Source organism: Parus major, chromosome 1A (assembly GCF_001522545.3).
Source record: "Parus major isolate Abel chromosome 1A, Parus_major1.1, whole genome shotgun sequence".
NCBI lineage: Eukaryota > Metazoa > Chordata > Aves > Passeriformes > Paridae > Parus > Parus major.
Window position 1 is genome coordinate 62,125,070 of NC_031773.1, and position 15,436 is coordinate 62,140,505.

General features: G+C 43.5%; 1 protein-coding gene across 1 annotated transcript in view; it reads right to left on the minus strand.

Annotated features, from left to right (window-relative positions):
* The window catches only part of ST8SIA1 (ST8 alpha-N-acetyl-neuraminide alpha-2,8-sialyltransferase 1), a 136,834-nt gene extending 121,617 nt beyond the window's left edge, over positions 1 to 15,217 (minus strand). Inside the window, exon 1 of the mRNA XM_015627953.3 lies at positions 14,691 to 15,217. Coding sequence (XP_015483439.1) covers positions 14,691 to 14,932 — 242 coding nt within the window. The 5' untranslated portion in view covers positions 14,933 to 15,217. The remainder of the gene's footprint in view (positions 1 to 14,690) is intronic.
* Between the last annotated feature and the right edge of the window lie 219 nt (positions 15,218 to 15,436).

Genomic DNA, 15,436 nt, shown 5'->3' on the forward strand with positions numbered 1-15,436 from the left:
GATTCTCTAATTTATTGTTTGATCTTGAACTTATCAGTTTGGACTGGAAGTAGTTCATAATCCTTTAGGTGCATTGTGGAAACTACGCGTTAGAAACAAAAATCCCACAGTCCCTGGCCCCAAGAGATGGCCATACATTCTCTTTCTGACCCCTTTGTCCCCAGCTTCTTGGGGCAGCACTGGACTTATTCCACAATGAACTGACTCAATCTGTGATTTTCCTTCCTGCTACTGAGGAAAAATAAAAAACGTGCCCTATCAGGAAAATAAATTCTCTTGACCTGCATTGAGAAGACTCCCACCTACACAAATGCAAGTACATGTAGGTACTATGAGTACATATAGGTTCATACCTACAGGGTATGTACTACTCAAAAGTTAACATACTTTTTTCTTTGACCTAGCCTCAGCTCCCAGGACTGATACAGCTGATTTGAGAGCACCCACCAACCAGGCAATCCAACTGCCATCTTTTTAGGTCTCAAATTAATCTTGAAAATTCACCTTTCAGCTCAAAAATGCATGACAAGTTACAGAACTCTACTGAATCATAGGCCAGTTGGTCTATGCTATTCATTTCAAGAAACTTAAGCATTGAATTATTTAGGGAAAAAAAAGGACCAGTTCACAAGCAACAACTGAACAATTTTAGAGAGCGATAATTCAGTTTTCACAGTAATTAAACTGTTTACTACAGGGTTGAAGATGAGCTATTTAGTTTTCAACAGCATGGTGACATTTTGTTTTTTGGTACTATGTCATAATCTAAAAATCAACCAGATAAAAAAGCAAATTAGTACAAAAAGGGTGTATAAGCCAAAGAGGAAACACATTTTTTTAAAGTGATTAAGCACCAATCTAAGAATAAGGCAAATATATTTAAGAACTAACTATTTCAAGAACACCTGCACTTCCTTAATTAAGCATAATGAAGGTTAAGAAGAAATTGATTGTTTATGTAAGCACCAAGAACATGAAAGGTTTTTGTAAGTAACAACAGTAATTTGGAATGAGGTGTTAAACTAAGTTAGTGAAGGCTAAAGGAAGTCTCAAAACGCAAAGAACCTGAGACATTGATTTATTTGGGAGATCACATTTATTGCATGACTTTCTCTGCAGCATTTGGTGCCAGGCCTTAACAGAGATAGGAAAGTAAACTGAAAGGACCTAATGTAGTAATTAGTAATGCTAAAGACATTTCTCTGTTTTTATGCAATAAAAGTCCGTTATCAGTTGATTTATGCTGCGCACCTCTCACAAATCTCCTGCAGATCCCCACAGGATTCTTACAACCATTGGGAAGTAGGCATATTTGGGGCAGAAGCTACATGATGGAAATGCTGCAGAAGAAAGAGCCAACACCCAAGACCCAGAATTTCACTGCTCTGCACTCTGCCTCCCGCACTGCAAGATCACTCTGGAGAAGATGCTGCCATTTGACAACCACAAGTGTAGAAGCTCCATTTCCGCCCCCACAAATCCTTCACCTTCCCAGAGCTGCTCCAAAGCTTGGAACCTGTTGGGGGTTAGGTGTCCTTCCTTTGGTTTCTTCTCACCTATAGAACTTTCCCCATTAGCTGTGGTGAAACCTGACTGCTGGGATTTACTGAATGCTTGAGAAGACAAAGGGTTTGGCTGGGCCCAGGGGAAAGAGAGGTCAGGTAAAAGGGAGGGCAGGAGCAGCTGCTGGCTGGCTCTGTTCTTTGGCTTCAGAGTGGCACACACCCAGAGCTGTTGTTGCTTGAGGAAAGGAATTCACCATGACAGAGATGGAGTGGCTTCTTCCTTTTCTTCTTCTTCTTCTGCTTCTTTTCTTCTTCTTCTGTGGGCCTTGCACCCCTTGTCCTGCAGTGCTAGGCACCGTCATGGAGCTGCTGATACACCTCATCCACCAGCCCAGGATCTCAGCTCATCCCTGCTGTTCCAGCTGAGTGTTCCTCAGAGCCCTGCAGGAGCACCGGGACTGACTGCCCGAGGGGTTTGTGAAACAAAGCCTCTCCTCCATCCCTTCCCGTCTCAGCTGAGAAAGCTGTCACGGGGTCCCTGGTTCTGTTTTGTTGTTAACGCTGTAGTTATTGTTGTTTGTGTGCCTTGTTATACATACTAGTAAAGAACTGTTATTCCTATCCCCAGATCTCTGCCTGAGAGCCCCTTGATTGCAAAATTATAATAATTCAGAGGGAGCGGGGTTTGTGTTTTTCATTCCGAGAGGCTCCTGCCCTTCCTAGCAGACACCTGTCTTACAAACCAAACAGAACCAAAACTGGCCAAGTGCATGTGGCCAAGGAGTTCTGAAGTAGCTGAATATCCCCAGAACAGTGAAGAGTGAAGCCTGGAGTTCTTTTTAAATACATATTATGTATGCATCCATTTAATGCCAACAACGTGTATGATCCTACTAAAACATACAATGAGAAGTCATCTCTTGAGAAATCCTATGGATGGCATCCAGACAGAACAAAGCATGCCTCTGTTTTAAAGTCTCACCCCAAAACCATAATAACCAGCCCCAGTCTGAGATATGAGAAGTCAAAGAATTGCCTCCTGTAATTCATCATCCCTCAGCCTGAGTGGCTGCCCCAAAGGGCAATCTAACCCTCAGCAAATATAAAGTTCACTAGATGTCAAGTCTGTGGACTGTCTAGTTGGCAAAACACAATCAGAGAATGAAAAAACAGAGCAACGAAAGTTGTTTTCCAGTATTTTTGCTAACCATATGGACATTTTTCCTACCACAGCTCTTAAGTAGGACAGGTACCAGAGATAGCTGCAGTGTGTGGGCTGTACTCCACATATTTCATCACTCCATTTCCAAATCTCACCACTTCAACAGTCATCTCTAGAGGAAAACGATCCTCCTATCTTGTTGCATGAAAATGCCCTCTCCTGTTATGGTTTCATAGCCTCTCTTATATCTCTGGCCATTGAAACTGGACCCTCCATTTACTCAAGTGATCTGCTTCCATCTGACACTTGTGCTTCTTCACTGAAATTATAATTTATCTCACATTTTTTAATTACTTGTTACTTCCTTGAGTTATCTTGCTTAACCAACTGAGCAGTCCTAAAGTTGTCCACTTCATTGAATATTTTACCCTTAATTGATTGCTTTTCTGATTTAGCTGCATATTTGCTCTCAAATTTCCTAACTATGGTCTTTCTCGGTTATTCTGCTTCACATAAATGTTTCTTTATTTTATTCTCTGCTTTTATGTTTCTTCTTCTTCAGTGCCCTTGCTGCTACAAACCCCTTGTCTCTATTGTATCAAGCCCTAGCAATAATCTTCCACCTCCCTTCCAACCTCCTAAGGCTTCTCCATCACACCACCTTTTAACTAAGAATAAGAACATAAGAAGGAAGGCACCCTGCTCCTGAGGGCAATCAGCAACCAGGACAAGACTAAATGCTGACAGAGCTGTGCCCCCTGCCCTGCCCAAGCTGGACCCTGGGGCAGCACCTGCTGCCTCTCACTCCACAGTCCTGTCACTGGGGATGAAAGACACTGAGGGATCTGGGACACAACCAGACCTAATTAGCACCTCTATTTATAGAATATATATTATTCTTTGAAGTGGGAAGAGTTGCTGGTGACAGCTGAGGTAGTTCTGGAAATGATCCAAAGCATTAAGGCAATCCTTTTCCAAAAACACCAGGGCACAAGTTATTCTGGAGCTGGCATGCTATGATGTCACCTGTAAATTCCCAAGGGACAGCAGGCACAGCCACCACCTCCAGGCAGGGAGGGATGCAAGGGCAGGACCAGGGAAAGGAGGGAAGAAATCCCAAGGGTGCCTCCCCACTCCTCTTTTCAGAGGAGGTGTATCAGCTTGCTCAGGGAAAGCATAAGCCCAGAGGACCTAGAGTGCTCTTCACTGTGAATTAACTTTCTGAAGGGTTATGTGCTTTTACAGAATCAACATTTAAAAGCTGCTGCTAAAAAGAGCAAGCAAAAATCCTAAATATCCTTCAAGAAATTTATCAAAGATATCTACTCAATATGAGGATAAAAGTAAACATTCACTAAATGAATCACTCAACCTACTTTGTCCTGCAACAAGGCATCTTAAGACAGGAATACTACCTGAAAGTTGGTTTATACTTTTAAAATCATGTTTATATGCTCAATCATTTGTCCAGTGTGTTTTGGGAGGTCTTCCTCTGCAATACATTCAGCCCATTCACTTTAGACCCAAAAAGCTGATGATGAAATGACAATGCCTGGCTATTTCTTCCTTAAACTTGTTTAAAGCTAATCTGTTCTTAGCATTTATTCAGGTTTTTGAGAAATACCTGTACACTGGCAGAAATTCATGAGTGTAAACAACTTACTTCTCAGGACTCTGGAGTTTTTTTAATTTCTCTAAGGCAAAACAAGTTATTGATCTTAAATGGAAAGGAGTAAGATTCTCACCAGACAGACTGAAGAGCCACATGAGACACCATCTGAAACCAAATGATTAAGCTAAAAGTTCTTTGGGAAAAAACTGATTAAGCTCTAAAGTGCTGAGCAAGCTCATATTCATCTAGGTTGACCCCTGACTTCAAGTGACAGCACACTGCACATGTTCTCCTGGTTGCACCACAGAGAAGAGAGCCCACACCCCACTGGAACCCCATTTCCCTCCACACCCACAGAGTGAACTTTGCTTTTCTCATGATGCAGATCTGCTGTTCTGCAGCAGACGAGAAAACAGAATTTGTACTAGATTTGTAAAACCAACTCCACATTTTCCCACAGATTAGGTGGGGAAAGACAACAAACTCAATCCTCTCAGTACAAGACTTTCAGTACCAATGGCCTGTTAGACAAGTAAAGCACAAAACAGTTTGTGTGGTTTTTTAAAATGAGAGAAAGCATCAAAGACCCAAGGCAAAAATAAACATGTTCTCAGATCTGGACTCATTAGCACTTACTGAATTACACTAAATAAGTGTTTTCCACTTGTTCTGTTGTCTAAACAGATCTATCAAAATGCATGATTTCTCTTTTGATAGGTTAACCTCTTTGTTGTTGTTACCATTTGTGGATCAGAAAGCTCAAACAGCACACTCTGCCATTCCCTTCTGGATACACTTAAAAGCAATGGCTTAAAAAGGATAGAAAGAATAAATATCTCATATGCTGCATTGTACTGTGGATGATGCATTTTTACTGCTTCATCCAGCTGGGCACACATAAACCTGGAGAGGTTCAGCATTTGTCCATACAGCTCAGCAAGTGTGATTGTGTACTAGATGCTTGCTGGCTGCCAAGACAAAATGCTCAGTAATATGACCTATGAAGGAATGCCCAGATTGGTTTTGTTTCTCCTATTCCCTTCACTGTTGCAGTTTCCTTAATTAAAAAATGCATCTAATTATAGGCTGATATGTAATTTTCACTATAGCAATCCCTAGCACTTAAAACTGTGAGTCAGGCCCCCAAAATTATGACTAAGCACAGAAATTAGGCATCTGAATTACAACAACCCACACTGGATTTTTACTTGTCTTTTGGGGGCCAAGCCACCATTCACATTTACAGGCACATCCCTGTGGTTATGAGGACTGGAACATTCCATTTCATTTCTATCCCATGAAAGCAAGACTGTCACAAATTCACTTGATTGCAGGAGCTGGCACAGCTATTACAAGGGTGGGCATTCTCCAAGTCATATCAAGTGCCCCTAGCCTCAAGATACATAGATCAGCATCCTCTCCTGCTTTTGCTCTGAGAGAGGAGTAAGCATCTCCAAGCCAGGTGAAATTTTGCAGGTGGGCATCCCCAGGCCTGCTGAGCCTCAGAATTCCAGAGCCTGAAAACAGCTGGAATCCTGGTCCTTGGCAAAAGGTGCCCTCCTCATACTCCTAAATTAAGACCATCACAGTGATAAATCTTAAACTCTTCTCCATGTAACTGAGGAATAGTGGTAGATATATAGACTTTCTGAGAACTTACAGGTGATGTATCTGCTTTACAGACTGAAGTTTCTCAACCCACTTAATTATATCATAAAAAAGACAGAGGTTTAAAAGCAAATAAAAATTAAATGCAGCATGTACCTATCTCAAAATTATTTTTCAAATCAATCTTTAAGCAAGCTGTAGACAGAGTGTTCACTTCATCATTCCCATTCTTATCTGATCCAACAGCATTCCTCTACTCCTGCCTCATGAATATTGCATCTCCTTTCTATCCCATATTACAGCCACACCCTATTATGGATTTATTCTCATGCTTTTTACATTGCCATTAAATGGGAAAACACAGGAGACTGCAAAGAGTCTGAACCGCACTCAGACAAATAACAAATCTTTAATAAGGTAACATTGCCCAAGTGGATGGCAGTAAATCATCCACAATGAGCAAGGATAATTTAAAGACTACATTCCAATTAGAAATGTCTGCTGCAGCACTCGCTACTGTTGCCTAGTGACAGACCTCACAGATGGAGCGGAAGTAGAGAATCTGAATTTCACCCGTAGCTGACGATTCATTCTTTATACTGTAAGTAACTGTGAGTTACTATCCAGGAACAGGGATTTATATCCCTAGTGAATGCTGCATATGGAATCAGGGGCTCTTCTATTCTCTTTGAAATAGGTAAGTGCTTCAATGGAAGTCATGGAAAAAAAGAAAAAACTAAAACAAATGCATTGCAGACTTCTCAAGTAGCAAGCTGGTACCCCAGGTTCTAGCAGCAGGAAGAGCCAGTACCCACCAAACCTTCAGCACAAGTATTGGATCACTCCTCCAGTGGGAACAATCCCACAGCCTGTCACTTGCCCAGGTATTCCTTCACATTAAAAACTGCACTAACAGATGAAAAACCCACCCCATTAATCAAAAATCCAAATCTGCAAAGCCAGGATCTCACTACAAACATTCCTGGAAGGAAAATCCTGCAGAGCACAGAATGACTCTCTGCAAGCTTATAGCACTGTAAAAATAATAATTTCTGGACAATGATAGTCACAGAATTCCCAGCTGATGCCAGTGGTGAGCTAGACCTGAAGTTCAGTTACAAGAGATAACCATGTCATGTACATAGTTTCCTTAATTCCCTTTATAACTCTGCTTCCTTGGCTGCATAGAAGCACACAGGGGACCAAAATCCAGCGTCCCCTGGCAGTTAAAAGTAGGAGGACTGAAGCCCAGATGAGTAACCTGATAGTTTTCATCTCATTTGCCATTAGGCCTAAATTTTACTGACTTGCTGAAAAAGGCAGGCATCAATCAAAGAGCTTTGGGTTCAATTCACTGCACATTTCCAGCTTTTTGGACTGGTTTCCTCAACTGTTTTGGCATTTCTGAGTACTACCTACAGCAGTAGGTTACTCATCACCCTGTCCTGGAGCACAGGACCAACAGCATCAGTAGAACAAGGGAACCTCCAAACACTGAGGCAGATGAAGTAGAATTCCCAGAACTGACATTTGGCCAGATAGACCATATAAGAAAATATTAAAATCTATTCACTGGGGAAAAAAATAAATGGTTTGTTTGTTTGTCTTCCATCTCTGACAGGAAATACAAAGCTGTTACTTCTCCATTACAGCAACAGCCGCTCCCAGCATTCCAGAAATATGCAGAGCAAGTTTTTCCCACAAGAAAGTAAGGAAAATAGCTGATGATCAGTTTTCCCATCACTTCTCAAAATATAGGATATCTACATAGCAACTTTTAAATTAAAGCTGGTGGTGTTTCCTCAGAGGGAGGCAAGGTGGTAAGGCCTTTACCTTGCTAATACATGAAGGCAAAGTCTGCAATTTACCTGGAAAGCCTGATAGCCAGCAACTGGAAAATCAAGGATGCAAAACAACAGATGCCCTGATCATCAGCAGGAGTTGCAAGACTCTGGAGAAGGGTGTTGTTAGTTCAGATGGGGAAGGAGATAAAGGAGTAAATAATTTCACAACAAGTTCTTATAAAAAGAGCCACTTCAATAGTCTGGGGTTCCCCTTAAAGCTGAGGAGGACCTCAAGCATATTAAGAATAGGAATAGGCTGAAGAAAAGGTGGAGGGGAAAATGAAGGAAAAAATACACCATGCTTGTTCAGAAAATGTTCAGGATGCTCTCAGCAAACACAAAAGACATAAAAAATGTTTACCAATTCTATTCAGCTGCTCCCAGGCTTTAAAAGCCTCACTGTAGACACATCTCCATTTGAAAAGAGCATCTCTAAACCAAGAAATTGAGGGTGATGCCTTAAGTTCTAGCTTTCTTATTTTTCAGACTCTGTGCTGCCTAGGTGTGTAGTTTTGAGCTTCATATTAAGTGTTAGTGAGCTCTCTTCAAAGAGTAGCTAGACAAAACAATTCCTTTTCTAGCTTGATACAAGGACAATTGTTACAAGTTCCAGGCCGAAAAGCAAAAACAAAGGTGGACTGAAGAGAGAAAACAAGAAAGATGGGACTTCATCATCTGAAGCTGTAATTGGACAATGAACCCAAATATGCAGATGGACCATAACTTGTAAAATAGTGAGACCTTGTGACCAGTCATCCATTGTGTGACCATTTTTAGGTCCATCTTGGGTGTAGCCCTGGCCAGGCTCTTGTACTGCCCAAGGTGTATCCTTTAAGGCCTTTCACTAAAAACCTACTTTATTCTTAACTCTGTCTAACCTCTGTTCTAGGTCAGCTTTCTCAAGACATCAAGGGCATTTTCTAGCAAATGGAACAGAAGTCAAAATAAAAGTCTGCTGATTTTATGCAATAACAACAAAAACCCCACACCATTCTGCTGGCCATAAAATATTGTATAACAATCTAATTTCACAACTTTCACTTTTATCCCAAATGGAGCAGTGGGAAAGCGACCTCCAGAATCCTGGTGAAAGCTGGGATTTAGTTATCCACAATATAATTCACCTTGTTAAGAATTTCAAAGGTCAAGGCATAAAGGACAGCTTCTTCATGAAGCTCAGAGCTTCTGCTGCAAACGCTTTACAGAAAAATTTGCTTTGCCAGGGTCAAGGGACTTTCCAGTGCCTTTTCCCATCCCACCTACTGTTTATCTAATCAGGTTAAATTCCAAGACCTGGAAGAAGAATATCTGGTTTTCTGTATGTAAAAATCATGACATGACAAAACCTGAGTCTAAACTGAGGTTTGCAAACACTACTTAGCTTGGATTAATGTGATTCAGTCTGAATTTAACTGTATGCAACTATGTTAAAATGACAGTGCATTAGGAGCAATTTCCTTGCATTTTGAGAACACCATGCAGCATACAGAAAAAGATTAAGGTATATCCAGGGATTTAAAATTTAAGTATTTTTTGGTGCTCAGAAAACTGGAACAGAAGACTGCAGTCCAAACAGCTTCCTCATTTCAGTGAAGTTCATGCACACTGGGGAAAGACAAATTTTAAAGGGTGAAAGACAATTCATTTTCCATGCATTTACCTACTAGGAACTAGCCTCAAAAATAGGAATTTTCATATATGTCATTGAATACATGTCAAATGGGACCAACACTCTTGGCTGCTCTGAAGATGAAAATTACAACTAGAGGAATAAATCACTCATTACTACATTGTATGGATTATTCAGTGCCCATTCCATCCACTATGCAGCAAAGAAAGGGAAAACATAAATGGAAAAATACGTACATCCAGCAGAGTCTGGGTATGTACATACCAGATTTTTGGGGCCCCAGCTGGGTAACCTAAATTCCAACAAAGTTTCTGTTCCTCCTGATCCCCAGTGCCTGGCTGTGGGCCTTCAGCTGCTTCCAGCTAACAGGAAAAGAGCCTCAGGGAGCTGGCTACATCTTCCCATATATACTGGCAGACTGGGGTTTTTACAAATCCAAAGGAAAGCAGTGATCCAACACTTTGCAGGATACTAGGAACCTCAACAGTCTGTTTCATCGGGATTGCAAATCAAAGCCTGTAAGAAAATTCTGCTTAGGGTCAAGGAAGGAGGAAAGCAGGAGCTAGAACTGATGAATTTAAATCCATTCCTATCTTGCCAGTACAATTCTCATCTGCAAAGACAGTGTGAGCTAACTCAGATAACTATTTCTCATTCTTTTCATGTCATTCAGGTATCTACCTTCAAGATATGGAGCCAAAACTCTCTACAGCTTGCTTTCTTCATCACAGCCTCCAAATAATAGCATGCAATAAGAACATATCTTTCACCTTTAAACCACTCTTCAAAATTGTACCTTTTCACCAAAACAACTTCTCATCTCAGCTGGAAACCACAAATTACAAATACTCCATTTATCACCAATGAAGCAAATACAACAGCAACAACAACAAAATCAAGTTGATGAAAACACAGCCAGGCAGTAGCAACACCTACTCTTGACAGAAAAATGAACTGGATTTGGCTCAACATGTGGGTATATCCATTAGTTTCAGGGCAGGGCTTCTCAGGCCATAGAAGCAGAACTAACCTAATCCTGCATCTCCCTAATCCAGCTACTCCTAACTCTGTCCTTCATATGCATCTAGTGAAAGCAGGAATAATTCTGTATCTGATGAAACTGTTTAAGAAGGGCCAAACTCTTATATAAAGTCAGGCTGAGCAACATAAGTTTAATCTCAGATTTGCCTTGAGATAGCCCAATGAGGATCCCAACATTCCTGTAATTTGCAGTGCTGACATAAAAGGAGAAGGATAAAAAAGCCATCTGAACTAAGGAAAACCTTGCTGACTCGGCAACAGAATCTGTCATACCCAGCTGGAGAAGCGACCTGGAATTCTAGTTCTGTGTTAGTGCAGTCCAGAATTAACAGTGATGTGCACAAGGGGATGCTCCTCATGTGATTGCACTCCAGGTAGAAACAGGAACATCCAGCAGAGAGCAGCTGACAAGACAAGTTACAGTGGGAAAAGCCCCTCTGGCACACTGGGAACAGAGCAGGATTTTTCAAGGCACACAAAGCCAACAGTAGGAGGGGATCCACAGTCTGTTCACATTCACACTGCAAACACCAGAGCCTGAATATTCTCTGCAATTCAGCCACTGGCCCTGCTGTGTGATTTCAGGGTCAGTCTTGTCCATGGAAAATGGACAAGAGGATAAATCTGTGGAAAACGGTGGAGAAGCCACCAGCCAAGGTGAGCACAGCCAGTTTGGCCATGACACAGGGGACATCACTAAAAAGAGAAGCTGTAGCAGATGCTCTGGACCAGAGTCAGGTCATGGACAGTGAGTTCACAGGGCACATCTGCCACCAGTTTAATCAAGTCACTCCCAGAATAATCCCTGGTGACCTTCCAGCATCACACAAAACTGAAGCCGCAGAAGCAAGAACACAAGCTAAATCTCAAAGGAAGCCTTTCTGTTGTCTTGCAGGGACTGTCCCATCTCTTTCTGAAGAGCCTTAAAGACACTAATCACCATCCAAGCTGTTCAGTGGGACTCCTGACAGTCCAAAACCCACTGCCCCCCCACAAGCACACTCACTCCCTAGAGGCCCACCCTCTAACAAACAAATGAGAGAAGTGTCATATAAACACACAGTGCTTGGGATTTGTGGTTGTTTGGAGCTTGTAAGGCAGATAAAAAGATCCAGTTCTGCCTTTAATGAATTGCTGTATTTTAAATAAATCCTAAAGGTATTACTGTTTGTAATTTACTTTAGCAAATAACAGACAACAAGAAGAAACATTTTTGCCTAAATGATCTCAGAAGCACTAGGCCCTAAAACACTCCCTAAGGAATCTGTAGAAACACTCAGGGCTCAATAACATTAACCACCTCAGAGGATGACAAGCCATTATATTGTAGGCAAATTAGACACATTAGCTATTAGTGGCTCTAATGATGGTCTTATTTGTATTTTGACCACTTTGCAGTTCAAAATTGAATTTTACCATCTGACTGACAGAATAGTCAGCATTTGTCTGACAGGAGATGCTTTCACAGGGTAACTACCCTGAAGCTCTAGTATTTTGAAATTTAAAGACATCTATGGCTAATTTTACAGGTATTTATATTTGAAAACCAGTTCTGGAAATTCATTCAAACACAAAGCCCCCACTGAATCATTCCACAAGAACCAGGTCAGTCTGGGTACTTGCATAAGCAAAGGTTTGCAGGGCTCAGATCTTTCCATAAGGTTTCTGGCTGTACAGAGAGGAGAAGGAAGCAGCAGTGGAGATTGAGGAGCTACCAGCACTTAGTTGCCAGGGTTCAACTCAAGCTACCCCAGATTACCCAGATGGTTTTGTTGAACTTGCTAAGTCACTTAGTCACTTAGTCACTTGATCCAGGTACAGAAGGCAAAGGGGGAATAGTCTTTCTGAGGTTTGAAAAGTGTGATTTCATCAAGTTAATTACCCAACATCTACTTCAGCAACAGCAGTCCTGTGAGTTTATAGGAGGAGAACGTTCCAAATCTATCAGGTGTTTGATCTGTGTAGCAAGAACCTGGCTATACAATACCACAAATGCTACTGTATTACACAAAGCAGTACTATGAATATTTGTGTATGGATTTTTAGCCCAGATTAATTCCAATTTCTGCTCCAAATTGAGTGAAATCAAAATTGTTTGTTAACTAGAATGTGTCAGGAGGGCTAGGGAGAACAGCAATTAACACTGTTCTTAAATAATATTTTATTAATAATACATTAAAGAGCACAATCTTAGACTGTTATGGAAAGCCATATTACTTGAAAGTTCACATGCACGAACTTTCTGTGAAGCTCTATCCCTCCTTTCCCATTCAAACAGAGACTGACTTTCTCTGTGGAATTTTCCAGCAGAAAGTTAAATCTGGAGGTTTTACAGCTGGCTTGCTTAGGGACAGCAGGACCAGAGCAAAGAGTTTCTGTTAACCTCAAATATACAGCAGCTTGCCTGACATGGGCTTCAACTTCAAAATCTTCTGTTGTGAAGTAAATTTAAGCAGAAAAAATACAGTTCTATTTCAAGACTTTTGGATTAATACAGTTTACTATACACACTACATATCTCCAGCATACAATTTCTCTTAAAAGCTGCTTTTAAAGCAGATTGATTTAAAGCTCATTGTATTTAGTACTGCACCAACTCATCAAGAGACTCAGACAAGAAACAACAGCTCCTTTTATTGCATGAGACTCTCTTCAATACCATCTCTGAGATAATCACTATGCTTAGTGAGTAGAAAAACTTATGGGCAAGTGGAATAGCTGATAAGCCACACAGAAGTTTTGTTACTAAACCATGTAGTAGAAATGGTCTAAAACTGTTTTGTAAACTGAAACTGCAGCAGCACTACCAACCTTCAAACATTTGCTTTACTAACATAACAACTAATAGACCAAACTCTTTCCTACATAACCTACAGGGTAATTTTTAAAAAAAAACTGGATTCATCTCCCCTCAAAAATGGGGGTCTTTGGTGCACAGGATCAAGATTAATTAATATTCAAGGACGACATAGCTTCTACTGTTAGTTAAGTGTTTTAGGAGAGGGATTCTGTATCTCTACCTTATTGCTAGTTCTGTATTAAAGGGAAGACTTCTTCCAGGCCTGCTTAATGAGATAGTATTAACACGTATCTGCTTATAACCCATCATTGCTCAGATTTCCTGCAGGCTTTGGGGGCTAACAGACAAATGTGAAGTTTCTGTTATCCCAGCAGACAAGATATTAAGCGACCACATCAGCTCCAGTTCATGACAAAGGCAAATAGATTCAGAAAATACTGAAGAACTTAAAATAAAACTGTACGTCCCTTAAAAACAAAAGAAAATATTTTTAAAAGGGAAAATAAGTCCCTTGAATTTTGGATCTGATTCATTTTACTAAAGAGGGTTTTTCCAGAGGCAGTTTGATTACCACACACTCTGATCTTTAATTTGCTACTTGAAGGACAGGGAGGAAAAAAACAGCTTCCCTCCAGTAAAGGGAGGGAAATCTGCCTCTCTTCCAATTGCCTGTATATTACCCAAACATGTGAGAAATTTTTGAGGAAATGCAAATCTCCACTGCACACGCTTTCAAAGCAGAGTGATTAAAACAAAATCCTCCCCACCGCAGGGACGCGGTCGGTTTTCCACCGCTCTCAGCTGCGGTAGCTCGGTTGCAACATTCCTCCTCTCCTGTGCAGCTGGGCAAGGTGAAATGGGCCCCAAGGATTATCGCCATTTCCCAGCCACGTCAAAAGCAAAAAAGGTGCCTTTACACGTGGCTTCTATAATAAACCACATAGAGTCAAGGAGCGGAGCTTCCCAAGTGCTGCTCGGAGCGGGCGTGCTGACACGAATGCACATCCACGCAAACCTTCCCCTGCGCATCCTGGGGAGCTCCACAAGCCGGGCTTTCTCCTGGCAGCAAGCTGGCAGTCCCCAGCACCGAGGGAAGCCGGGCTAGCGGCTCTGGGCTTTGTTAGCAGCCACAGGGGCTGCCAGTGCCACTGATATCCGGGAAGCGAGAAGCATCCCATTGTGCAAGCGAGCGCCGTAATCTTCGGAAACCTCATCCCCCTTTGCAAAGGTGTACCTGCGAAGACGAGCCTCCATCCCCCGCGCCGAGCCCCTTCTCCTCCCCGCAGCGAACGGAGCCACCCCGAAAAAAGTTTTGCTGGGCAGAAGGGGCCCTGCCTGCCTCCCGCCCGCTGTGAAAAAACAAAGGGTGGAGGAAGAAAGAATAAAGTTTGGGGCTCGGCGGGGTAGGGAGGATGCCCGGGTGGGTTCTGGGCCGCGGATTCGCGCGGCCGCCCGTCCCCGCTGCCCTTGGGCTGCGCACGGCGGTACCTGAACAGGGCGACCGCAGTCTGGTTCCTCCTCCACGCCTTGCCCTGCTGCAGCAGCACCCCCTGAACGATTTCCTTCTCGTCGGGCAGCCGGTACACGGGGAACACGTAGAGCCAGCACAGGACGAAGACGCCCAGGGCGCTGGCGCCCACGGGCAGGCGGGTACGCGGCCACTTCCACGCCAGCCCCGCCATCCTCCTGCTCCCGCAGCGCCGCCGCGGCACCGGGCCGCGCTCCGACATCAGGCCCGCGCCATGCGGCGCCCACGGGCGGGGGGGCCGGCCCGGCTCAGCTCAGCTCAGCCCCGCCGCCGCCCGCTGCCATCGCCGCCGGGGGGAGCGGGGTTGCTGCTGCCGCTGCGCCGCGGCTCGCTCCTCTCTCGGCGGCGGTGGCGGCTACCGCCCTTCCTCACAGTCATTTGGTCCCTCGCGTTCCCCGCCAGATGATGCTCCGCCGCTCCCCGCCCTCCCTCCGCCTCCTGCCGAGGCCCTCGCTTGCAGCCTCGCTGAGGACCGACCCGGTAAATTTCCAACCCACCCCTGCCGCGGGGTGCTCCGGCCTCGCTTCCTGGCCCGCGGCCGCCGCGGGAGGGAGAGAGCGGAGCCCTCGCTGCTGCGGAGCTCGGCTCCGGCGCCACGCCCGCTCCCGCCTCACCGCGGGCACCGAGCATAGCGCAGCGCACGGCTCAAGAGAGGGAGGGAGATCCCGCTCCGGGTGTCGCCTCCGGCACCCACCCTCCCTCTCTT